At 43.9% G+C, this 26164-nt stretch overlaps 1 protein-coding gene across 8 annotated transcripts; it reads right to left on the reverse strand.

Annotated features, from left to right (window-relative positions):
• Positions 1 to 164: 164 nt before the first annotated feature.
• Positions 165 to 25982, reverse strand: LOC144063039 (angiomotin-like 2a). Of its 8 annotated transcripts, none has more exons than XM_077584949.1 (22): positions 25796 to 25982; positions 25183 to 25360; positions 24981 to 25076; positions 24650 to 24775; positions 24140 to 24238; positions 22888 to 23055; positions 22739 to 22821; positions 22129 to 22272; positions 21960 to 22053; positions 20610 to 21035; positions 18925 to 19096; positions 17350 to 17519; positions 8371 to 9044; positions 8177 to 8294; positions 7882 to 8026; positions 7714 to 7806; positions 5477 to 5772; positions 4717 to 4907; positions 4529 to 4630; positions 3046 to 3293; positions 2619 to 2747; positions 165 to 1677 (listed from the first exon to the last, which is right to left on the reverse strand). In XM_077584949.1, exons 1-22 carry the CDS (start codon positions 25825 to 25827, stop codon positions 1586 to 1588), a joined length of 3876 nt encoding a protein of 1291 aa, XP_077441075.1. In that variant the 5' UTR covers positions 25828 to 25982; the 3' UTR covers positions 165 to 1585. The 8 variants fall into 8 exon arrangements, with proteins under 8 accessions (XP_077441075.1, XP_077441077.1, XP_077441073.1 ...); XM_077584951.1 differs by having other exon boundaries at positions 25800 to 25964; XM_077584947.1 differs by having other exon boundaries at positions 25441 to 25963.
• Between the last annotated feature and the right edge of the window lie 182 nt (positions 25983 to 26164).

Consider the following 26164-nt stretch of genomic DNA (forward strand, 5'->3'; position numbering starts at 1 on the left):
TCTAACCCCAAACCATTAAACTGCTCAATCTAACCTTTGACCTAAACCATTTCCTAGTCGTAATTCCCGAACTCTAACCCTAAACCCCAAACCCTTAAAACGCGTCGAAACGTTTTTGTCAGCTCAAATTCTTTTGGATTGATTAAAATAAAAGGCGGGAGCCATTTACAGGACATATATTAATATCTTTAATCTCTCATTGGGTGAAATATGAAGTCAAACGTACATTACAAAAAAAGTTCACAGCAATGTCTAAATGGGATCAGAACATTTTGTGTATCCGGGTCACCTTGTATCATCAAAAGAACAAATCTGAGTACATCTTTGGCACCAGAAAACAACACAAGCTCATGAACGGAGAAAAAACAACAACAACAACATAAATATGAACTTCACTTCCACGCAAACGCATTCCGAGGGAGCCAAAGACGGACTTTTCAGTCGCTCCGTCACACTGCATTGACCAGCAAATGCATTCTTTCATATTGCGTGTGTTTGATGGAAAAGCGTGAAAGTGGAACGAGACATTAAAATGTCAGAATTTACGTGCGGATAATCCCCGTTGACACCAACAGCGACAGTTTCCAAACTGGATTAGTGTACCGGGGGGGGGCGGTATTTCCCCCCCGCTCCCGAGCGGGCATTCCAGTAGAATACGAAAACACATTCCAGGCAAACTTGGGAGTTTTTGGCCGATGGTAGAAACCAAAGTCGATCTAAAGCGGGGAATGTGCAACGTTTTAACGAGGGCTAAGGGACTTTCGCATTCCCCGCTTGAGATCGACTTTTTTTTTTTTTTTTTCTCACTCCCTCGGACAGGAATGTGAGAAGATTAGCTTCCAGTGCAGGGGCGGGGCGAGGCCGGGGGGGGCGAGGCCGGGGGGGATTTGTGCTACAAGGCCGCAAATATTAGCTTCGGAGCTGGAAGGTCCGACCCGTGGGAAGCTAAACCTAACTTAGCTTTGCTAACGCTCAAAACTGAATCCTGCCCCAGGAACCCAAACCCACCCTAGATTCTAATCCTTAAATTTACTCTGAAAAGCCTAAACACCGCACTCTTAAACCTAACCCATAACCTCGAACCCCTAGCGCCAAACCCGAAAACCATAACCTCGAACCAATCTTGAATGTTTTCTGCGCCGTTCTGCCTCCTCGTGGCGCAAAAAATCGACATGCATTACGGGCCAGCGTCATGCGAACGTACACGACACGGCGTGCGGAGTGCAACGATATATTCGGAAACGGCACGCGCGCCGCCGACAAGATGGCGGCAAACACGCGACGGCGCCTCCTGCATACTTTCTTCCGCTCTCGGATCTTCTAAAGCCGCTCCGCATTCAGAGGAGGTTTGTAAACACGCTGCATCCCCCGAAGATAAATAAAGTGAAATATAAAATTGTCCCGTCACACAGAACAAGCCGCAAACACGCCGGGACGCCTCCACCGAAAACAGCAACAATTACTCCCATTATTTTTAAATTACAAACATAAAAAAAAAACATCATTTGCGGTAGCTTAAAGGGTCGACTTGATACAAATGAGCAGCAATGAAACATGAGAAATAAATAAGACATTTGGACCTCCCTCAAATGAGGATCTCGACCATCCGGGAGTCAATTGCGTCGTTCCCGCTCCCCGCGGCCCGGACTCCGCCCAGCTCGGCTTCCTCGGGAGCGTCTGCACCCAACAGCAAATAAACACACACTCATTGTTATTGCAAAGATAACAACTTCGCTAAGCTAAAGCTAAGACGACCTTCCCTGACCTCGTGTTGCTTGACGGTGGAATCGATCACCCGAAACCTACACGACCCCCCCCAAGTCTAAAATCAGAACCGGCAAACCTAAAGCCTTGATTGGCTCGTCCACGACAGATCAGCTCAGTGGACTAGTGGTAGAGTGTCCGCCCTGAGACTGGGAGGTCGTGGGTTCAATTCCCGGCCGGGTCATACCAAAGACTATAAAAATGGGACCCATTGCCGCTCTGCTTGACACTCAGCAATAAGGGTTGGAATTGGGGGGTTAGATCACCATATGATTCCCGAGCGCGGCTGCTGCTGCTGCTCACCGCTCCCTCAGGGGATGGGTCAAATGCGGAGAACGAATTTCGCCCCACTTAGGTGGGTGTGACAATCAGTGAATCTTATCTTAGATCATGTACAAGTAGAAGAAGAAAAGTCTTCTTTGTCCCTTGTTTGGAAATGTCTCTCAAAAAGTCATTTTTGCTAGCTTGTAGCGTGTCCAAGAAAAGCGTTTGGACAGAACCAAAGGCGAATGTATCTGATTTTCAAAATAAAGCTTCTTTCTGCGGGGCCCGGTATCAAATGGCCTGCAGCCCCAGAATTGGTCCGCAGCCTGGTGGTTGGGGACCCCCAGCCGTAGACCGTGAATCCAAACTCTAAAACCCTAATGCTAAGTCTTTGGGAACAGCTAAAGGCTGACTCATAAACCTGAGCTCTAAAATCCAAACCTAACCTCAACTCAAAAACGCTACCGCTAAAGTGTTTTAAAAACTTAACACAGGAAACTCAAAAGGTTTTTACGGAACCCCTAAAGCCGTACCCATCAACTCTAAAGCTCTAAACCTAAACTCTAAAAGGCTCGAGACAGGAAACCCACCAGAGGCGGCCACCACCGAGTTCCCGGATGACGTCGGCTCTGGTTGGTCACATCGGGTGCCGGAGTCCCGCCTGGCGCTGTTGCGTGGCAGCACGGCGCCGCCTGTCTGGTCATCCGAGAGGCTTTTTCCTGCAGAGGCGGACAAAGAAAGAAGTGGCTTCATTAGCCCCGCTTGCATCCGCGCTCGCACGCTTCCCGTGACTATTCTGGATCAGGGTTATTCCGGAGGCGGGCGATGACACGCATTCCAACTTAAGAAGGCCTCGTCTATTTGAGGGGCGGGCGGGGCCGTCGCCGTCTCGCTTCTTTCTTGTGACGTCTCGCATTCTGTCTGTCTGGCGGCCAGTTGTCGCGCAATAGCATCGCAAGTTAGCCACGGTTCTGCGTTAACGAGGGCTGGGGTGGGGGGGGGGGGGGGCGTACTCACCTTTAGTCTCGGTGCTGATGGCCGCCGTGGCGATGGACGGGACGGACCTGGCCGGCCGAAGACCTTGTTTGTCCATCTTGCACTGCTCCCACCTGGAGCGCTGCTGGAGGACCTTCATCGTGGCGTCCTTCTCCAGGAGCTGCGCGTGAAGGGCTCGGATCCTGGACCGACCGACACACACGGGCGCGAGTCTTAGTCCATAAATAACACAAAGGACATCTTGTCTTCTGGTCATACAACGATCACACCTGATGGGTTACGCAGAACAGAAAACAGCAGACGGAACCATTGCATTTGCTATCTTGGAATTCTGTTGGTTCTCAAAAGTCCTGGATCTGACTCGTCGTCAAGTAAACATACCCTAAATCAGAACTTGAGACCTGAGATTGTTGGGGTTCTGGTGGTCCAAAGATTGTACTGTTTGTAAAAATGGAAGATCAAACAGTTTTTCCGATTTTACCCAGAGTTTTCGGAATTGAACATTTCAAGAGCTGAATTCTTGGTGAAACCCTCAACCGGGAAGCACCAGACCCGGGATTTGGGACATTTTGGTGGTTTATGTTTTGACATTTGAAAAACAGAAGTTCTAGCGGATTCATTTAACCTCGATCTGGAAGATCCCTTTATGAGAATTTTATTGGTTCCGAGTACGTGTGAGAAGTTCTGAACCGGTTCCATATGGCAAAGCCTGCGAGGTAACTTCTGCAGGTCTACGTCCACCCGAATGAATTTGATTGTCGTCGTAAACGAACCCTAGATCAGAACTTGAGTGAAGTTGGGTCAACACTTTTCGAGCTCGGCTCTCCACGCTCAACTTTCTACGACATCTGCAAGAATCCGCATCTGGATTTGCCTGTTTTTGGTGGTCTACGACAAGAGGTCCCCAACCCTGGTCCCCAAGGGACCGGTATCCAGCCTGTTTTCCATGCCTCCCACAGCCAACACAGGTGATTCATATCATCAGCTAAACAGCAATCTCTGGAGAAGGCTGATAGCGATCTCCACCTGTGTTGGCTGTGGGAGACGTGGAAAGCAGGCTGGATACCGGTCCCTGAGGACCAGGGTTGGGGACCTCTGGTCTACGAAACTGGAACGTTTAAAAGGCGGGAACAAACAATGAAGGGTCATACAAGGATGAATGTCATTTTTTATCTGTCTTGGAAGATCATTTGGTGGAATCCTGTTGCTTCGGTTCTGTTCCTGGAACTGGTCCACTTGACCCTTATCGTTGTTGGGTAAACATACCCTGAATCTGGCATTTTTTTATAGATTCCGTTTTCCATTTGAGTACACTTGCAACATATTTGTATGATAACCTGTAGATTCTTTTTCAGTCTGGGTCCTCTGATGACCCAGACTGAACTTTGAACTCTGTTTTTTGCCTGTGATGGATGTCGATACATTTTTGGGAAAACTGTGGATAATCAAGTGAGGGCAAAGTAGCATATGTACGTATCTACAGCGTAGAAGACTGACAAGCTACCTGTTCTCCAGCTCCTGATGTCTGTGATTGGTCGGAGGCGGGGCCTCGTTAAAACTGCTGTCGGGCGAATGCCGCGGCGAGTTGTTGATGATGCTGGCATCTCTGCGAGGAAACAACAACAACAACAGTTGATGTGGCGCCGGATGGCCCGAGCGTGACGTTTCCGTGCGTTTGCAGCGGCGACCCACCTCTGCGCCGCAGCGGTGGCGGCGGCGTCCATGGCGAACTGTCTCATGGCGCTCTCCTCCAGGTACTTCTGTTCCCATTTGGTGACGTCTGCTTCCAAGGCCAGGATGCGCTCTTCGCGCTCCCTCAGCTGCTGCTGCTGCTGCGACGGGGAGGAGCTCGGCGCGGAAGCCGGAGGGCCTGAGGTCGGGTTCTGAGGCAACATAGGGGGGACGTTAGGGGGGCAGGGTTCAAGTGTTGTAATTCACAGAGTTTTAAGGGTTAAGCTCGCCAGTGGGACACTACTTCCGCCCGTCCGTCTTCTTCCGCTTATCCGAGGTCGGGTCGCGGGGGCAGCAGCTTTAGCAGGGAAGCCCAGACTTCCCTCTCCCCAGCCACTTCAGCCAGCTCCTCCGACGGGACCCCAAGGCGTTCCCAGGACAGCCGAGAGACATCTCGTCTCTGCAGTGTGTCCTGGGTCGTCCCCGGGGCCTCCCGCCGGTAGGACATGCCCGGAACACCTCCCCAGGGAGGCATCCGAACCAGATGCCCGAGCCACCTCAACTGCTTCCTCTCAACGTGGAGGAGTGACCCGGATGACCGAGCTTCTCACCCGATCTCTACGGGAGAGCCCGGCTACCCTGCGGAGGGAACTCATTTCGGCCGCTTGTACCCGGGATACCACTTTGGAAAATGTCTAAATCAAGATTTTGGGTGTCTCCGCGGTCCGTGAATTGCGAACGTTTGAAAGAACCGAAGAGAGTAAACCGAGTGGTTCCTAACCTGCCGCACCCTCATGCTTTTGAGTTCCTGCTCGAGGCGAGTGCGCAGTCGCGCCTCCAGCTCCTCCCGCTTCTCGCACGCCGCCTGCAGTTGGCCCAGCGAGCTCTGGAGGCGCTCCACCTTCTCCACGTAGGCGCGCTTCCTCTGCAGCTCGTCCTCCAGCTGCCGGTTGCGGGCGCGCGCCGAGAGCGCCGCCTGCTCCAGGAGCTCGCGCCCGCGCTGGCTCTCCTCCGCCGACACCCGCAGGCTCTGGATGGACCTCTCCAGACGCTCGCGCTCGCGCTGCTGCTCTTCATCTGGAACGAGGTTTACGCAGAGTTAGAGCAAAGCGACTGAAAGCACACTTAAGAGAGGCTAAAAGAATCAAGTAAGGGTTTCAAAGTACGCTTTTAAGCCGGGTTCGGGTTTTACGGTATGATATAAAGTCAGGATTAGGGTTAAAAACTTGGAATTTCGAATTAGAATTTCAAGGAGAATTAGTGTTAGAGTTGGGATTTCAAAGTTGGGTTTCAAGCCAGGGTTAGGGGTTCAAATTTGGGTTTCCACTAAGAATGTTTTCATGACAAAGGTAGGGTTTCAAGGTACGGGTAAGGTTTTCAAACAAGGGACAACATTTCAAATTCGACTTTAAAGCTGGGCTGAGTGTTTCCAAGTAAGCTTTGAAAGCAGGTTATGGTTTCAAATGAGGGTTCGGGGTTTCAATCGGAGATTAGTGTTCCAAATTAAAGTTCGGGTTTTGAGGCAGGATTGTTTCAAGATAGGGTTTCAAGACAGGGGTTCAAAAGCCATAGCTTGGGTTTCTAAGTAGGGTTTCAAGTCAGTGCTTCAAGCATCGGTTATGCTTAAAAAAGAAGAAGGAAAGAAGCACGCACCACTACTGCATCGAATCAGCATCTTTCTGGGGACATCGCCACCTACTGTCCCGGCATGCACACTGCAGCCTTTTTGACTTATTTTAACTTGATTTCTTTTTTTGCTAACTCCTCAAATGAAAGAGAACGTGATGTGTCACTTGGAAAGGGGCTTGATGACACAAGCCCCCCCCTACCCAAACCCCCCCCCCGCCCCGTACTGTGACCGCATGCCTGCAAGGGGGAATGCAGACTTCCTCTGATCCACTCACACGTACATACACAAGGCGTAGCTTTGTACTGCCCAAAACTGTGGAATGCCTCCACGGAACGCAGAGTAAACAAGAAGCTGAAAATATAAGAGCGACAGCGCCAGAGAGACGCTGAGGCAAACGCCCGACTATTGTCCGAGCCGAGGCCACTTCACAAACAAGCGCACCCGCAGCCTGGTGTGTGCGTGCGTGACACACGCCCCCCAAATGATGGATTTGGTCGGGTTTCAAACAAGGTTAGAGTTTTCAATTACAGATAGAGACACAGTGAGGATTTGAAGTCAGGGTTAGGGGTTCAAAGTCATGTTTCAAGCGAGGGTTCGAAGTTTGGAAGGCCTTGGTTAAGGTTCCAAACAAGTGTTGGAGTTTTCAAGTCAGATTTAAAGCCCGGCTTTGAGTTTCAAACATGTAGGGTTTTAAAACAATGGTTGCCGTTTCAAAGTAGGGTTTCAAGCCAGCGCTCTGAAAACAGTTGAGTCAAAAATAATCCAATTTGGGTTTAAAAAAAAAAAGGGTCACTTGGGTCCAATTGACCCAACTTTGTCAATGTTTGGAGATTCTTCCGTACATTGTTAAAACTGCTGATCAGAAAAAACTATTTGACCCCAGCTTTAGGTTGTTTGTATAAAGTGACCCATTTTTGGGGTTGTTTTGTATATCATAACAATCCAGAAATTCAAAACTAACCCAAGTTACCCAACTTTCTGGGTTGTTATGTACAAAACAACCCCCCCAAAAAAGGTTTGTTTTATACAAACAACCTAAAGTTGGGTCAAATGGACCCAAATTAGCGGTTCAGTCCAATTTTGGACTCAATATTTTTAAAAGGTGCACAAAAAAAGGGGGGGGGGGACGGTTATACAAAATTCCCAAATTTTTTAACAACAACCGCGAAAGTTGGGTGAATTTCATTTTCATTTTTTTAACCAAAATTGGGTTATTTTTGACCCAACTGTTTTCAGAATCAGGAATAGGGTTTCAAATTGCGCTAGAAATGATGATAGTCTCCAAAAATGAACAACAAGGTTAGGGGTTCAAAATTGAGTTCCAAGCCTGGGTTTGGGTTTCAAACAAGTGGTCTCAAACTCGGCCTCGGTTCTCCCAATGAACTCACTTTGTTCAAGTAGCTTGAGGAAGACGTGCTGCTTGTGCTCTGAGAATTCCGCTTCCTTGTCTGCTCTCTGCTTGGCCGCCGCGCACACTTGTTCTGGGAAACAACACAAGTCATCGTTGGGGTTTCAAGTTAAGGCATCTCAAGGTATGCTTGGGAGCTGCGCCGTACCTTTAAGATCCCGGTTGAAATCCTGCATCCTTTTGATCTGGGCCTCCAACTTGCTCCTCATGGTCTTCTCCAGCGCTTCACGCTTGGCCGAGCCCTTCATCAGAGTCTCGTACGCCTCCGAGATCCTGGCGATCTCGTCCTCCAGCTGGCGGGAGATGTCAGACAACACATTGAAACGTGCACCAGCCAAGGGAGTGGAGGGACGGAAGGAATGTGGTGGAAAAGAAGGTAAGGAATAAAGGATGGAATGATAGAAGAATGAAAGAAAAGGAAACGACGATTTCCTCTCGTTTACCTTAAGCAGACGTGCGGCCTTCTCGGCGTAGCTGTCCACTTCCCGCCTCAGTCTCCAGTTCTCCCTCCTCAGGGCATCGGCCTCGTCCCCAGACGTCCTCGTCGGAATGCTGCCGGTCCTGGTGAGCAGAATCGACTTAAGGGACCGCTGAACGTGGGGAAAGGTTCGAAGCGGTCAACCGTCATCTACCGTACCTGTGCTGAGAATAAAATGGTGGGGGCGCGTTTGGTTCTAGGAAGTACACCTGCTGCTCCCGGAGTGGGTACCCAGGCGGCGGACCCCGAGGGTCCCCTTGAACGGGGGCGGCGGCGTTGTACAACTGCGGGAAACTGTGCGAGGAGCTGATGGCCGGGACGTCCCCGGGCGGCGCGCGCCCTTCCAGGGAGAGCCGCATGAGGCGCTCGCTGAGGGAGCGAGCGTGCTCCCGCTTGGCATCCCAGTGCACGTCCACGCCGGAGTCCAGCTCCCTTTTCAGGTACTGCGAGTGCACTCTGGCCTCCTCGTAGGTGGGAAGCTCCTCCCCGTGGTAGGAAATCCTCAAGGGCTTTTCCGGATGAACGCGGCTTCCTTGGTATTCCTGGCCTTGGGGGTCCTGCCGGCTGGACATGTGCAGGTACTGGCACTCGTCTTGGGCCAGGCTTTCCTTGGACGAACGGGGGCTGCCGCTCGCGCCGCCGCTGCCGCGCAGGGCCTGCTGCTGGATGGCCAGCAGGGCGCGGGTGTCTGTCAGGTTCCCGAAGCGGAGCTGCTCCTGGATGAGGCGGTGCAGGACCGTCCCCGGTGTGGCCTCTGCGGTTCTCATGTCCAAGAAGGTGGGGGGCCGGGCTGGATGGGGGGGGCTTGAGGAACAGCACGGATCACAAGGAATCTGAAGGGAAAAACACACACAAGTCAGGTGACCAATCCCTTAATCCTTTATTAGGGGAAAACCTCTGACTGGATCCACAAATTTGGTTTGGTAGCAATGAACGAAAACTGAACCCAAAGCCAGGATCAACTAAAAATATGAAATTTGCTTCCCTCAACCCTTTAGGGACTGAGTACATCTTTTGGCAGGAGTCAGGTCACTAGAGCCAAATTGTCTTTGACAGTGGATCTTTAAAAAAAATATTTTGAAAAATCAGCCCCCTAAGCTAGTTTCACTTAGCAAAATGAGATTTGGTAGACATGACTCTTAGAAGTAGAGCCACTAAAAAGTCTCAACTAGACAGATAGACGACGCTAAATATGAAATATGGTTCCAGGCAGTTTGGCGTTGTCCAAGTGCGTTAGGCAATTCCACTGTTGTTGCTCAAACACTAACAGCAACCATCAGCCCTCTTAAATCCGCTCTATAAAACCCCTTACCCAATTCCAACAGTTGAAATATCATTCTTCATCAAATATTAGGGCAGTGGGTGTTTATTTGCTTAATACGAGCAGACATTCAGGCATTTATCTGAAGCAGGCATCTATTTTAAAAGATGTAAAATCTTCAAATCAGCCATTCACATGCTGTGGTTTAATCACACACAAAGCAGCAGAGGTTTTTTTTTTGTGCAATTACTGAAAAGTACAAAATGGAAAACTGATTATATGAAAATCTGCAACACTCATCAAAAATCAAAGTTTATAATCCCATATCCAAATTTATAGTCATATTCATTAAAATATTAAATAAAAATATTCTTCTTTTTTCTTTTCTTTTTAAAGGGAAAAATGTTTCTTTAGTGCCAATATAAAATGCAAAAATGAAAAACTTGCCGTGTAAAAATGCAAAAGCCAAGCAGTGAAGCTGCTACCTATTAAAATGTTGTGGTATTAACTTAAACGGTCACCAAAAGCATGACCTAATTTTGCAATAAAACCAATAGATTAGCATAGCCAATGTGAACACAAATTCTAGCTCTGCATGACCCAACGAGACTACAAACTGCCGACAAACTGTCGACAAACTGCCGACAATCCCGCTCCGTACACACTTGATTTGCGCCGTTGGACAACATGTTCCATCAAAAAAACACAAACAAATGTAACCTCCATAAAACGCTTCAAACTTACCAAAATCGCGTCATCACACAAAGAAAAACACTTCAGGGGGATAAAGCGGCCCAAAAAAAAAAAAAAAAACCCTCCTGGAGTGCGCAAATCCAGTCCACGCGCGTGTGACTTTGTGAGCGAGCAGACGGACTGAGTGAGGCTCATAAAGGCTCGCAGGCTGATTGTTGCGAGGGAGGAATGAGAGGAATGCTGAGGCTCCACGTCATCCGGGGATCAAACGCACCGGGAGGAGGGAGCAGAGGAAAGGGAAGAAGGGAAAGGGGGGGGGGGGGGGTGGCACGGGGGTGGTGATGATGATGGAGTGAGGATTATCTATCTATCTAGCAAGGTAGCAGTTTAGCTATTAAGCTAACTATCTATGAATCCATCCATCCATCGAATGGTATGATGTTGCCTTTAGGGACTGTCAGAAATCCTAACTTTCCTCAAAAACGATCTAAATCAAAAAGCAGGGTATGTCGTAATTTTTTAGTTTCCTCAACACCTGCCCGTTTAGTCATTTTCAATCCCAAACCACGGATGTTCTTGCGTCTTCTGTACTTGTGGCTGGTTGCTACGTGAATTTATGTAAATCATTGGTGAATTTGAGGTGAAAAATCTTTTTCTTTTTTAGACCAAGTTAGCTAGTTTCCCTACAAGCACTAGCATGTTTACTACACAACATTGTTGACTCATCACTTATTTTCATACACTTTGACTACATTTTCATTTTTTGGGCTGCTGGGAAGCGGAAAATAGAGACCTTAAGGAGTGTATTTGGAGAAATCTCAAATCTAAATTTTTGACCACTACATCTTTTTTTTTATTTTTGTGTGCCAGAGCTAGCCAGAGCAGTTCACATATATCGCATGACAGTAAAATGCATTTTAAGCATCGTGAACTAATACTTACCCGAACCAAAATGGTAAGAACACACTTTGGGAGACTTTGTTTTAGATTTATCCTTGTAATCCATGTGTTTCTTCTGCGGACACTCCTTTGTTCATCCACATTGGACATTCCCAGCACCCGTGAACGCCACACAATGTGGGTCACATGACGTCATGTGAATACTATCTCTCCAAATAAAGAAAAGTCAGGTGTTGCCTCCAATTACTGCCAGAAGTTGCAGATGTATGGTTACACAAGTGTGCGCATCACGGGCTTGTGCTCGGACGCGACTTCCAAAATGCCAGCAAAAGCATACTAGAACATCTGAACTTTGTGTTTTGACACCATTTGTAAATTATCTTGGTGTAGGATTAATCATTGCTTAGCATGTTTGCATGCGCCGCGTAAATATTTAAGCCGGGGCTCGTGCCAAGTAATTGCGGCGTGAGGGTCCCGGTGTGCTGTGCGTATGGGCGGGGGCCGGGGCGGGGGCCGGGGCGGGGGGGTCGGCTAGTTGCTTGTTGGTCTACGAAGCACGCTGCCTGCCAGCTGTCCACAAACTCAACCCCCCTCAACTATCTTCCCTCCTTTGAGCAGAAGCTGTGAGAGATGCATTGTTCTCCCCCCCCCCCCCCCCAAAATAAAAGCAGACATGACGGGGGCAGACCTGCCATCTGCTGCCCCCCACCCCCAATTCCAGCTACCACTAGTTTCTTTGGGATCAGCTGGCCATCCGTGGGGGCTTGGCTAATACGTCGGCAGCTTGTAAACAAAACAGCGCTTGTTAGCGCTTGCCTACTAGCGGCCCTGAGACGGACGGCGCAGGTTGTCTTTATCTCTGGCAGGTAAACGTCCACATGCTCATTTGCATGGCAGTTCAACCGATACTCGTCTCCAGTTATGCAAAGGAACGAGCTGACGGCGCTAAAATGCTACGCTAATCGGCATAAGGGGTTGTTTCCAAGAACTCAAAGTATTTGGATAGAACTTGGTGAGTTTAAATACGGTATTTCTGTTAAAGGACTTACTTACATAAAGGAACAGTAACATGAAATTTGGAAGGCATGTCATGAGTAGAACCACAAAAAAAAAAAAGTTCCAAGAACTAGTGCCTGAAAAGATGCAGGAAATCAGCCATTGTGGTTTGAAGCAACTTCCAGGGATCTTTCAAAGATTAACTTGCTGGATTTTTTTCACTCTTAGTAACATGAAACTTGGTAGGAATGTCAATCATGAGTAAACCTACCAAAATGTGTGGAGAAGTCATACTGGAAAAGACAGAGGAAGTCTGCCATTTTGGTAGAAAGCAGCCATTTTAGGGGTCTTAAAAATAAGTTGTTTTTTTGGTTGAAAATCAAATTGACCACTAGAGCTGGATTTAATAGAATACATGAATTTTACAGTAGTAGCCTTGTCTATGATGAGTAGACCTACAAAAAAAAAAAAAAGTCTCAAGACACCATGCCCAAAAAAAGATACAGGAAGTCAGCCATTTTGGGTCCTAGGAGTCCTTTAAAGTGGAATTTGTCTTGGGATTTTTTTGGGCGGGGGGAAATTCCGCAACCCAAAAGAAACTCCTAACATGAAATTCAAAAGGAGTGTCTAGTTTTGATTCAAAACTATAAAAAATAATCAATTCAATAAATGAGTGTTGCCTTTGACGGCAAGCAGGACACCTTTTTGTCTTATTTGACTGTTGTGGTTGTGAAGTCGTCGTGTGTACACTAAACACATTTTGCTTTCACATGCAGTGTTTACACAATAACAGAGCGCACAAACCAGTTTTACTAACGTTTAAAGTCTCCCAAAGGTAGCTGGGTATATAAATAAACACACATTTGTGTTTTTTTTTGGGGGGGGGGCGCTAATGTGAGCTGCTGTGTGCTGATGGTGATGTGAGCTGAGGTGGGAGAAGCTTCTTTTGTTTGAACCCCCCACCACCACCCTGCAAAGAGGAAATGGACACATTCCTCAAATTACCATGACCATGGCGTCTGACTAGCCTGCAGTCTGCCGCTGGGGGGAGGGGGGTAGAGGGGGGGGGGGTTGTGTTGGGTCAGGGTGGCGCCCCACATGGTCGACCGCTACCTTTCCTCCAGTATAAGGGTTTCAATGACACTGCATTGTCAACACAAAAAGAAGAGCGGTTCCTTAGCTTAGCTTTTAGCTTGCTAGCTTAAAGTTAATGCTAACAAAGGCGAAGGTTAGCCTACAGTACAAAGTTAGTATTTTGTACAGTTTTCGCAGCCTAAAAATGGCCAGTACCATATACAACTATTGTTAAAAAATAAAAACAAAATACGCAAAATCTTCAAACTGAAAAATTGTCAAGTTGATATAAACTTACTTTGCTCAAGCCGCAATGTCGGTGCGCTTTCTTTTTATCACCACCATTACGATTGGACAAAAATAAATAACTCGTTTATATTGTAGCAAAAATAGTTTTAGTGACGTGTACACGTACTACATGAACACGATCCTTTTGCGCTACAGCCATGCTAAGCTAATATCCATGTATGTTTCATAGCATGTTTTTCAGACCGATACCAGTACGAGTATTCGGTCGAGTCCTCACCTAAACCTGGCACAACAAATATGTCTACCAGTCAGTCTGTTGATTGTACATTTACATTTTAACAATTTGTATATTTTACATTTTGAGTGGATTTGACACAAATTTCTGTCCGTTAAATCTGGAGTCTCTTGGTTGTGGGTGTATGAAATTGAGGTTCCACTGTACTATATTCCTTCTCCTCTGCAACGAACGACTACAAAAAATGATTAGAAAACTTTCGACATTGACCCACAATACAACACAACACTATGGAAAGCCGCTTGAGCATTTATTCATGATGTGGCCGAGTCGGCCAATAGTGGCACTAGTAGCAGGAGGGGGGAAAGAATTGCTATTAAGACACAGTTGCTTGACAAGCGAACGGATTGGTCGCATTAGTGAGGACAAAAAAGTATTTGAAGGTTAAACTGGATATTGACTGAGTCCGTGTGGAAAGATTCATGTGAAGCCTTCAAGCAAAACGGCAGATGTTTCCGCACACAAAAGAACATGTCCTGCCCTGCAGCACTTACATGTGCACCTGTCACACACACACACGCACACACACGCGCGCACACACACACGCGCACACACACAGCATATGGAGCGTTACACAAAGACTGAAATGCATGTTGAAGTGTGTTCAAAACAGACTAAACCTTTCACACTCATTTGACCATTCACGATTCGTTTAGCGTGAAGCCTTTTATAATATATAGAAGAAAGTAGAAAAGGCCTCGTTTTTAACGTTTTTCCCCCAAAAATTCTGTGGATTGAGCTACACTGAAAAAAAAAAATTTATATTAATTTAGAATATAATCCCAGCCCAGAAATTTTAAAATCGTCCTCATGATATTTACACTTTTTTTCATCATCATTTAAGTTTTTTATATGATACATTTTAGCGATATTAGGATTTTACTAACATTAGTTTTTTGTGACATTAGCACTTTGTTCATTCTTACATTTTTCGTAAAAGTGAAACTTTCTCCCGCCACTTGATGGCTTTTTTTCCCCCCATAAAATAACAATTTGATCCTTCTAATTATGATTTTTTTTAAAAGACAAATTACACACAAAGAAATACATTATCAATTTTTGTTTTCATTATTTCCTCTTTTTGTTCTCCTCCCTACCTTAACTTTTCTCATAACACAATTTTTGTTTTTATATTCCAACTTTTTCCACATAAAAATGACTGTTTGTAGCATTTTTTTCTCTCATAAATTATCAATTTTTGTTATATTTAAACTTTGTTCTCATTAATTAAAAATGTTTCTCATAATTAGCTTTTTTTCTCATAAATTATAAGTAACTTTTATCTCATAATGACCATTTTGTGAACTAATTTCTCATATATATATATATATATATATATATATATATATATATACATATGATTTGTTCTGCAAAAAATTTCTGAGAATTTAGCCTTTTTTGTGTGGGGGGGCTCACAATCGCATGCGATGGGATAAAGCTGAACAAAGCCTCTGGGGTTTTCCTGTAATAAGCCCCGCCCCCCTCCCAGATGGCCAGTAAAGAGGAGATAACGAGGTGACCTCCCTCAGGCAACAAGATGGGTGTCAGGGAGTGTGGAGAGCAGGTGGCCGCCGTTGCCAGGGTTCCATTGATGCACGCAAAGTGCTCCTGGTTAGTCATTGGTCGCATTTTCCAATTTTGTTGCTAGGCGGAATTTCACAGGAAATAATCCATTGTGCAAGACAGAAGGAACTACACGGATTTTTTTTTTTTTTGTTTGTTTCAGATCTATAAACATTATTTATTTCTCTTTAAAATTTGACGAGTAAATGCATTCTTATATTTTTTTATGTGTGATAATACCGCAGTACATACATTATTTTTCTCATAATATTCAGACTAGTTTCTGTTTGTGAATTGTGTGAATTGCGAATGCCACGGCCCCTCACACACACACGCAGGAAGTGCTCCACTCTGGAGTCAGTTAAGTGTCAAAGGAAAGTGACATTCCTTTCTAATATTAACATCGCGTGTGTGTGTGTGTGTGTGTGTGTGTGTGTGTGTGTGTGTGTGTGTGTACCTGTGCACTCTTCGTTTCTGTCATTTCTTTCTTTCAACCTCCTTCCTATGAATCTTTTGAACTTTTCAATCCTTGTTGTCCTTACATCTTCTCACACACACTCGGTGAGGGCGACGGGGTCAACGGGTAGCACTTGCAGGACGGCACTGATGCACTCGGGTCAGGTGGCGCTGATGACATCACCAGACCACAAACCCCCCCAGTTAACAACTCAAACAGTTCTTGTGCAAAACAGTCGCATCGGATCGTTTTCTCTTTCTGTGCCCTAATCTAATATTTTGGATTTGAATCTGTACACAAGCGTGTCAAATGCAGAGCGTGCCTCCAGAACAATGAGGCGTTCTTATCCCGTCCAGAGTACAAACAAGGAGCGGTTCAAAGAGGCTCTTGGAAGGCCGAGGAATGTCGCTCCCATTTTGGGGAACGAGCAGGAAGCGCGGCGGCTCTTAAAGAAAACGCAAACGCGTTGATGACGCATGCGTCCGACTTCCTTGTACACAATGTGATCACTTGACCTTGAAAAAAAAAAAAAAACGAGAGATGGCGTTCGTGCTCTCAACTATTTTTTAGAATCGATTAATCTGTGGATTATTCAATCGATTAATCGGATTCATTTTAATTTTGCATTAAAGTGTATTACAAAAGCATTTTCCCTCAGATTATTGTTTATTAACCAGTGATTGGTGCTTATTTCGTACTTTGTTTTCATATAGTGATTAAAAAAAGGGGGCATTGATGTGGAATATGTTACAAGTTCGGTCATTGTTTTCCAAAGTAAAAACAGATGTTTGCAAATGTCTTGTTTTGATTTGACTTGCGTCCTTCGCGGGGTCGCTAAATTCAGATGTACATCCACATTACGGTTTTTACACTTCCACGGTTTCAAACATGAACTAATTTAATAATAATAATAAATGAGTAATTTAAAGGGACAGCAACATGAAAAATCCACTTTTTGGAGCTTTTAGCCATGTTAAAATGCTAATTCCTCACCAAAAACATTTCCTCCATGAAATTGGAGGTTATTCTTCTCTCCAAGCACCCCCCCCCCCGAACCTGAAAAAAACAGCCATTGGCACGGTTTGACATCATCGCGTGCGGCCCCCACCCCCGCACCGCCTCTGGCATAAAAATAGCCACCGAAATAACTTAATAACATCGCGATTGTGTCAAAGGTCAGATTTCATCATTATATGCCAACAGTTAAGTGTGGAAGGGCTTAAAAGACCACGGTGCAGTCCCCCCCCCCCCTACTTCATTCATTACGCAGATACAATTTCCTTTGATGTTATTATTACACAACAATATGCATGCAGGCATGGATTTTGTCCACTTTCGGTCGCCATACTCCTACACTGTACTGTGGTATCTGTGACTTTGAATGTGTGTGGCTTTCATTTTAAAAGGGCCTGGCGCGAGACGTGGGAATCAGCCAATGAGAATAAAGTTGGCTTAGTTGAACTGTTAACGCATCACACCCTTGACATTTATTGATCAAATTAATAGTTATTTCACCTTATCGGTTTTAAGTAGGAAAGATGTAAAAAAAACAAAATGTAGCAGAATTTGTGTCATTTTTTAAGACATGTTTAATGTGCAACGTGTTAAAAAGTAAAAAAAGACTAAAACTAAGATGAGATTTGTGTCCACCTTCACGAAGACTTGCCGTGGAGGCGCTTGCACACGCTGGCGGCGTTGGTGCCGCCCATGCCCAGGATGTGCGCGTCCAGCTTGTGCAGAAGCTCCTTGGAGTGAAGCTTCTCCTTCTCCAGGTACTGCCGCACCTTGGCGTCCACCTGAGAAGGCGCCGCCCAAACATCCTGAACAAATATCAATAGTCACTTAGCGTCAATCTTCCCGAGAGGAAGCATTTCTTTCTTTTTTAATTTTTTTTTTCCCTGGAAAGCTCAGTATTGTTCATTCGGTAATTTTACCGATTTGACATGTCATCATCATTGCTCTCCTTTTTTTTTTTTTTTTATATATAGATTTTTTTTTAATTTGTATTTTTTTTTTTTTTTGTATGTGGGTGAATATGCGTATGTGCGTGCGTGCATTCATTAGTTCACCTAAAACCTATAAAAAAATAAAATAAAAAATAAAAAACCTATAGAGCAGTGGTCCCCAACCTTTTCTGTACCACGGTTTAAATGTCTGACAATATTTTCACGGCCCAATCTAAAGGTTTAGCTGATAAAGACAAAATAAAATGACAAGAAAAAACTGTGGTATTTTCTCTATAATAATAATGAACGTAAATCTACTGTCTAATCATGTGCAACTTTATTAACGGTGTCCGTAACGTCGCACCAACAACAGAGTTGTCAAGTGAGACGGATGTAACAGACAGAATCCGGCCACTTTTCAAAATAAAACATCATTTTCGGAAAAAAATAAAAAATAATGCAATTTTTTTTTTCTTTCGGTACCAAATGACCCACAGCCCGGTGGTTGGGGACCACTGCTATAGAGGAAGTATTTCTTACTCCCTACATATGGCGGATACAAAAAGTCCACACGTCTCATTTTGGTGAAATATATCAAACAAAAATAAAATAAATCAATCATTTCCTGACTTCTTCCTCCATTAATGCGACCTGTAAACTGAACTTCTTAATTCCCCCCAAAAAAAGAAAATGTGGTTGCATAAGTGTACACACCGTCTTCTAATTGAGGCTGTGTTGGAAATGCCACAATTTCATTCCAACTCGTGTTCAACTAGACAAAGTGCAATTTGTGCAGAAATTGCGTGGGAATGCTGAAAAGCCGAATGCATGCATGTGCTTATGAAGTCAATTGAAAGATCCATTATGTGAAAATTACACATTTTTACTTGTAGTTAAATGACATGAATAGAAAGAAAACTTGAACTGCAATCTGTCTAAGGTGGGATTGAAGCATTTCAGAGAAATTTGAATCCATTTCCTGATATGATAAATTGGTATCGAACCATCAAATGAGCACAGGTTCTCCACGATGGGAGGCAATTGCGCTATGGGCCGACCTAACTTGACTTGTTCAAATTCATGGCTGAAGGCGTATTCATTTTGAAAAGTGTCATCTGATTGCTGGACGCCAACATGCATTCCATCATTTCAGGCCAGCGTTAAATGTGTCCATTCCCCGAGAAAAATTTAACCGCAATTACGCTATTAGCTTGACGACCTTCAAGCGTCTGAACCCGGAATGTGCGCGGGTTCTTTGACTTTGGCAACGGCTGCTCACCGTCGGCGAGGGCGAGACGGAGCTCCGTCCCTCCGGAGCTTGCTTGATGGAGGCGGATTTCTCGCCGCAGACGTTGCGGTCGGCGGGCGGCCGCCGAGACCCCGACGAGCGAAGTTGAGAGAACAGACGCTGGATGTCGCCGTCGTAGGGAGTCGCCTCGCTGACGCCGCCGCTGAGACGAGCAGATATCGTTTGTGTTCAATAATTCAACTGCTGTCGTGACAGACCCATATGGTTTTTCCAGGACCGACACAAAGGAGGACAAGAACTGATATTTCAAGCTGATATTCATTTGCAGTAGAAGAGAAAATATTAGCGTCAAAATTAAAATTAAGTACTTTTTCTTTTCATTTTTAACATGTAAAGAGTAGCGAGCTTTGTTTAAAAATTCTAACAAAACTTGCAGGGAGCTTTCAGGGTCATCAGCATGTGTTAAGCTAAATAAAATAAAAAACAAGTAAATAGTTCTCTAAAGTCTTCTACTGTAAATAGTTTTCCCCAAATTTCACGATAATTTCTTAATTTTATATATTTTTTAATATTTAAAAATAAAAAGTGTAGGGAGTTCTAAGTGTCGGCATCATCTTTTATTAACTCCTTCACTAAAAAACATCAAAAAATCATTTGAACTATTTCTATTAGTTTAACATTGTTTTCCTCTTTTAACAAGAGTATGAAAACCTAGAATTTTTTTTCATTGTACATTTAGAACAGATATAAAATGTTCGATTAATCGTGAGTGAAGTCATACGATCAATAACAATTTAAAAAAATTATTGCCTGTCAACCCTAATTTTTTATATATTTTTTAAATTAATTTATGGCAGTGAATGAGTTAAGTGCAAATTTAAATAAATCCATAAATGAAAAGTTCCCTGTATCTCACTGAGCAACAACAACAGGCACAATTGTGAACATAGCTTATTTGGGGTTTTCTTCAGGGTTCCAAAAGACATTCGCAAGCAGTGAAAAATGATCGGAATATGTTCGAAATGTCTTTGCGACAAATAAAAACGTTGTCAACATCTTACAAATCTTGAAGAAAACCCCAAATTTGCTACGTTCACAAGCATTCACCACTCAGTGAGATGCCAGCTTTGGGGTTTTCTTCAGGGTTCCAAAAGACATTCGCAAGCAGTGAAAAATGATCGGAATATGTTCGAAATGTCTTTGCGACAAATAAAAACGTTGTCAACATCTTACAAATCTTGAAGAAAACCCCAAATTTGCTACGTTCACAAGCATTCACCACTCAGTGAGATGCCAGCTTTGGGGTTTTCTTCAGGGTTCCAAAAGACATTCGCAAGCAGTGAAAAATGATCGGAATATGTTCGAAATGTCTTTGCGACAAATAAAAACGTTGTCAACATCTTACAAATCTTGAAGAAAACCCCAAATTTGCTACGTTCACAAGCATTCACCGCTCAGTGAGATGCCAGCTTTATCGGCCTTCAGACTCGTAAAAAGGCCCGCGCCGATATTTGTCAAAACGCCAAATATCGGCGCCAATAATCGGCCCGGCTGATAATCCTAAATACATCCGTCTAAATACAGTTGTTCATGTAACATGGGTTCACTTTTGTGCGCGTGCTCGATGCACGGCGCTGGTGCTTTACGCTCCTTTCCGTTTTTCGGAGCTATCGCATATGCACGCCATCACAAAATAAAGTTCTGGCTCGGCGCACCTTTCCGCAGCGGTCTTGGGATGATCGCCTGTCGCGTGCCCGTCGTGCGAGGCCGGCCCGTCCCCCCCCTCGGCCCGCCCGGGCGGGCGTGGCGTCTGCGCGGGCTCCGCCCTCAACGGCGGCTGCTCCGGCTCCGTCAGGCGGCTTTCTTCGCGGGAGGCCAGCGGCGCTGCGGACGGCGCCTCGGTCTGCAAGAACACAGGACCTCGCAAGACTTGAGCGCAGAGAACATCTCCAGGAGCAACTCGGCGAGGCTGATTTGCTTTTTCTTTGTCTTTTTTTCCGTATGTAAGAGAAAGGTGATGATAACCATACGGGAGGCTGAAGACCAGTTGGGCTTGAGCGCAGATAATAACCAACCTGCTTCCTTATGACATCCACTTCGCCGATGTGCCACTGCTCCGCCCTCGACAGCTCCTCTCGCAGCTGAGAATGGGCATGAAAGAAGTTTTATGGAACATTAAACATGTACAAATTAAATATAGTAAACATGGTACATTAAATGCAAAAATATCAACAATATAAACTGTAAGTGGATTGAGTTTGAATGTAGGGCTGGGTTTGAAAATGTTTTGGGGAATAATCGATATCGAACCGATTTTCCTTTTCAAGCCTGATATCGATTCATAAATCGATTATTTTAATATTTCTTTCCCCCATAAATGTTGACCAAAATTTTAAAGGCCAAGTTTTTTTTTATTTGACTGTTTTCTTGGCATTTAGCGTTTGCATGAATTTAAAAGTATTTTCTTACATTTATGAAAGACCCGATTTATTCTACTTAAAGACAATTCAGAATCTTTCATTTATACTTACAATTATGGAATTAGAGTTAGGAAATTATTTTTATCCCATCCTTGCTGATGTCAATGTTTGTGTAACACTTAAAATGATTATAACACTAATTTATTTAACCGGTTACGTCCTCCTCAAAAGTGAATTTGGAATTTAATTTTGTGGAGTTTTTAATGATCATGTCCTTGATATTTAAGAAGACTTGATGTTAATAATAATAATAATATAATAATAATAATAATTAATATCAAATCGAAGTGAATCAAAAAATAAAAATAAAAAATCCAAATCGAATCGATTGAGGAAATTAGAATCGATACCCAGCCCTAATTGAATGTTGCAGATATTTTGAAAGAATAAATATGGAATATTAAATATGGAAATAAATTAAAAGTGTATGGACTTTAAGAAATAAAACCATGTGTAGTAATTATTTACATTTGGAACATATTAGCCAGACCTAATAAAATGATAGGGAACGTGAAACATAATGTTTGTTGACTTCCTGCCTGATAATGTCACATCCAAAATGGCGGGAGAAAAACCATGTCTAACCCTTTTCACTTCTTCTATTGAGGAATCTAAAGCGTCTTTTAGCAGCCTGGCTTCTTGTTGCGCCCTCACGTGCTGGACGCTCGTCTCTTCCAGTCTGAGCACACGCAAGGAAACATGAATGCAGAATACAGACACGTGCGCACACAAAATGGAGGTAGTGAGCGCTTACCTCTCTTTGAGTCGCGTCACCTGCGCGCTGAGGTGAGCTTCATGCGTGCGAGCGCGGTCAAGCTCTGCGGACGTCTTCTCCAGATCCTCGCGGAGCTTCTCCACACCGGCAAAATTGTGACACGTCATGCGTTCCTCCAGTGAACTGAAGCACATGAACACAAACGCGGCAATACATACGCATTATTAATACACAAACACACATGAACTCACTTGCTCCCAAAAACGTATAAATACGTTCTATTTTAAATATCACCGCGCTCCCAAAGACATACTTATACGTTTTTGTTTTGTTTATTTATGCTAGAGCATACAGAAGGCTTTGATGCAGCCTCTGAACTGAAGAGAACGCTTGAAGCGGTGGTAGTAACAAAAACGGCCAGCAGGTGTCAGGAGACTATAAGAGATCAACCAGGGCCATGTTGCAACCACTGTTTTTAACAGATTTGTGAATAATGATGAACCATTAGCTATATTCTAATGCTAATTGCTTCGAAAACGGAAACAGATGGCTGAAAATGGCTTCCAGTCAATGAGTTAAAACAAGTTACTGCACACAAACGACCTAAAATGAGAATTCCCAAACTATTCTACACTTTCTCACTACGCACCATATGGCTTGCTCTTTATCGTGCAGCACATGTTTGAGTCTGCTGACGTCATTGTGGAGCCTTTCAATCTCCTCCGTTTTGTCCTGTCAGTCAAAACTCAGGTTAATTGGATGTTCCAATACTTTTGTCACAAAGGTGCTCTCCTTTACCTGTGTCTCCCTGTAGTCATGTGCCAGCCTTGTGTCTTCCGGGGCTCGGAAGCGTTCCAGTTCCACTTTGTGCGCGTGCAGCTCATGGTGAACTGTTTCCAGCTGAGCGCGCACTCGCAGAACGTCGGCGCAGCAGTCGGCGTGTTGGCGCTCGGATGCACGCTGTGTCTGCACACAACAAAAGGTAACCATTAAAAAAATAATAATTAAAAAAGTTTTTTTCTTTGACTGCCAGACGTTTTCAGAAAAGGGATGCTGTGGGTGCCAGCCGATTTAAGCATTTTTGACTGATCTTTCAAGGTCCACAGAAAATTATGTGTTTGGACTATGGAACCACACATACTACCAAATGAAAGATTGGACTCTCATCTTTCATCAGAAAAAAAAGTTTGTTTCTACCTTATTCCGTTTTTCAGTAATCAACAATAGAAAATGGTTAGTTTCACCTCTGTTTTGAAAAAAAAACGTATTTTAACGTCTTTGGCACTCCTCCATAGGATTTTACTACACGTTATTTAGCGTTTTTGGCAGTCAAAGAGTTAAAAAAAAGGCTTCTAATTATAACAAATTAAAATACAGAAAATTAATTCATTCAATTAAAAGTGATCTTTAAAGAGATATAATACTGTAAGAATTTCAACTATAAGTTATTATTAAACACATAATAATTATATACATTTATTATAATTTAATTCCACAAGACTCCTTTTCTATACTACAGTACATGTGAGCTAATTTGTTTAAATTAATATATGTAAATTAATATACGTAACAAATGACAAGGAAATAAATCAAATAATATATAATAATAAAATTATAACATAAACTTAAATTAAAATACTGAAATTTAATTCATTAAATTATTTTTTTAAGAGATATAATACAGTAATAATTTAAACTATAAGTTATTATTAAACACATAATTATATACATTTATTCTAATTTAATTCCACAAGACTCCTTTTCTATACTACAGTACATATGAGCTAATTTGTTTGAATTAATATTTGTAACAAATGACAACTAATTAAATAAAATATGAAAAATGTTGACTTAAGTTAAGTCAAGTTAAGAAAAATACATCACCAAATCATTATATAAATAAATGCTCTAATTAGTATAATAAAAAAAACTATACAAAATAATAATGTTCTAATCAAATTAGATTTGTTGTTACAGAATAAGAATACCAAAAAACATTACTTTCAAGATGCTAAATAAAACAACAATAATCACTTCTCGAAATATGTACATTTACTTTGACGTGTGCAAGCTCATCATTTAGGCTCTTCTTGTGGGCTTCCAACTCTGCCAGCTGCTTCTGGTAGACCAGCGACCTCTGACTGTACTCCTGCAGCCCGGATGGGAGTCAGTCATGTCGCCAGCAGGTAGCAGCAAAAGGACATAGACACAAAAGTAATTGTTACATAAAAAGCACATTTCAGAATATTTGTGACAGTCGGTGGGCCGGGTGGGGCATACTACCAGGTGGTAGAAAATGCTAACCTGCACTGAGATGGACGGCATTAACATGTTTAGGGTTGGATGTGTTACACTGCCACCTGGTGGCCATGGCGTACATTACACCAGAAGGAGGCGCGCGATGCATTCAAAATACGGAGGTACAGAAGAAAGCTCAAACAATCTGTCCAGCCTTTTTCTCATTTTTTCCAATTGGTTTGCCTTGGTTAAGTGACATTGAAGGGTTTGTTTACAATGCAGGTGTTTGCGTGATGTCATACAAAAATAACCTTTATTGTACCTCAAGCTTGTCCTTCAGTATGCTGACTTCAGACAGGTCCTCCTCTTTGGATTTTGATTGCTCGGTATTGGCCTTCTTCACATGTCTGCGCTCAAGCTTCTGATAACTCCTCTTTAACTTGTCCAACTGAAGAACGAATACAAATTTACAGAGAACTCAGTGAAGTAGGTTATTGAGGGAAACCGTCTAGATTGTCAGACAGTGACAGTGGATTTTCTGTCATTCGTTTCCACAAAGGATGCTATTGTATTTTTGCACGTCTAATTTTCTGACGCACTTCTGATGATGTTGCGATCTCTCTGCATGAAAGCGACCAAAACAAGCGCCTCACCTCCTCGCTGACTTTCCCCAGCTGCTTCTCATACTTGGTTGCCAGGTCTTGTCGTCCAACTTGGAGGTCATCCACCTGCTTGCGGAGAACTCCGATCTAAAATGGCAACGCCAAAGACAAATGACAAATGACTTTCAGCAACAAGCCTAACACAGAATTAGGCACAAACACGTCAAACTGGTTGTAAGGTGGTGAGTGTCACCTCCAAGTCTTTGCGCTGAATGAGCACCCTGGAGGTGGAAATTTCCTCCTGGCCGCCCTTCAGCTGCACCCGGAGTTCTCGCACCTGCGCCTCCCACTCGCTCCTCTGCTGGCTCATCATGATGTCGATCTGCCGCATCAGCTCCTGGAGCTCCGGCTCGCACGCCGACAGCACGGAGCTGGAGAATTTGAGGACAAACAGCAAACACGTGAGGGAAATGTCCATCGCAAGTTACTAAACTAGTAGCATGACTCTAACCTGAGGTCCGAATTCAGCAACGAGCCCAAACACGCCTCCATTTTAGCTCATAAATAATATAATATTGACCAAACGGCCTTACGAGACTGGTAGAAAAAAGTTAAGTGGCGGGCATTTGGCGAAACGATGGCTTAGCAACCGGCTAGCAACCTTCAAGCTAACCAACCTCTGTGGCGCCAACAAACCTTCATTTCAAAGCAATGTGGCGTCACGCTTAATAGTTTAGGTCTTCGAAAGGCTAACTGCTAGCAGGCGGCTCATTAAACGTTTGAAAATGAACAATATGTATGCTAGTCAACTGGACACTGAAGGAAATAACTTTTAAAGAAAGAAAGACAGAAAAGAAGAAAACTACTTCCTGTTGTGAAAGCCGCAGCCTCCGCCCATTGTCGCTACGCCATCACGTCCTTCGGATCATGTCACGTTTATTTTATTTCTTTACTGTTATTTTCTTATGTTCAAAGTCCGATTTGGTTGCTTTGTACCATGATATGGAAAAAATAAATACGCAGGCAACTATGTTAAAAGACAAACTGAGCAACGCCCGCCCTTTGTCGTTGACGTCATCACGTCGTACGTAGGCGGCGAAAGTGGATGGAAACCATGGAAACGACTCCAGAGAAAAACGTCATGTCACATGATTTTCGCAAGCCGACTTAATAACTGCCATCAAGTAGCTCGTTGGGGCTTCATAAAAATATTAATCCCGTGAAGTGACTTGGAA

This window comes from Vanacampus margaritifer, chromosome 13 (genome assembly GCF_051991255.1).
Source record: "Vanacampus margaritifer isolate UIUO_Vmar chromosome 13, RoL_Vmar_1.0, whole genome shotgun sequence".
NCBI lineage: Eukaryota > Metazoa > Chordata > Actinopteri > Syngnathiformes > Syngnathidae > Vanacampus > Vanacampus margaritifer.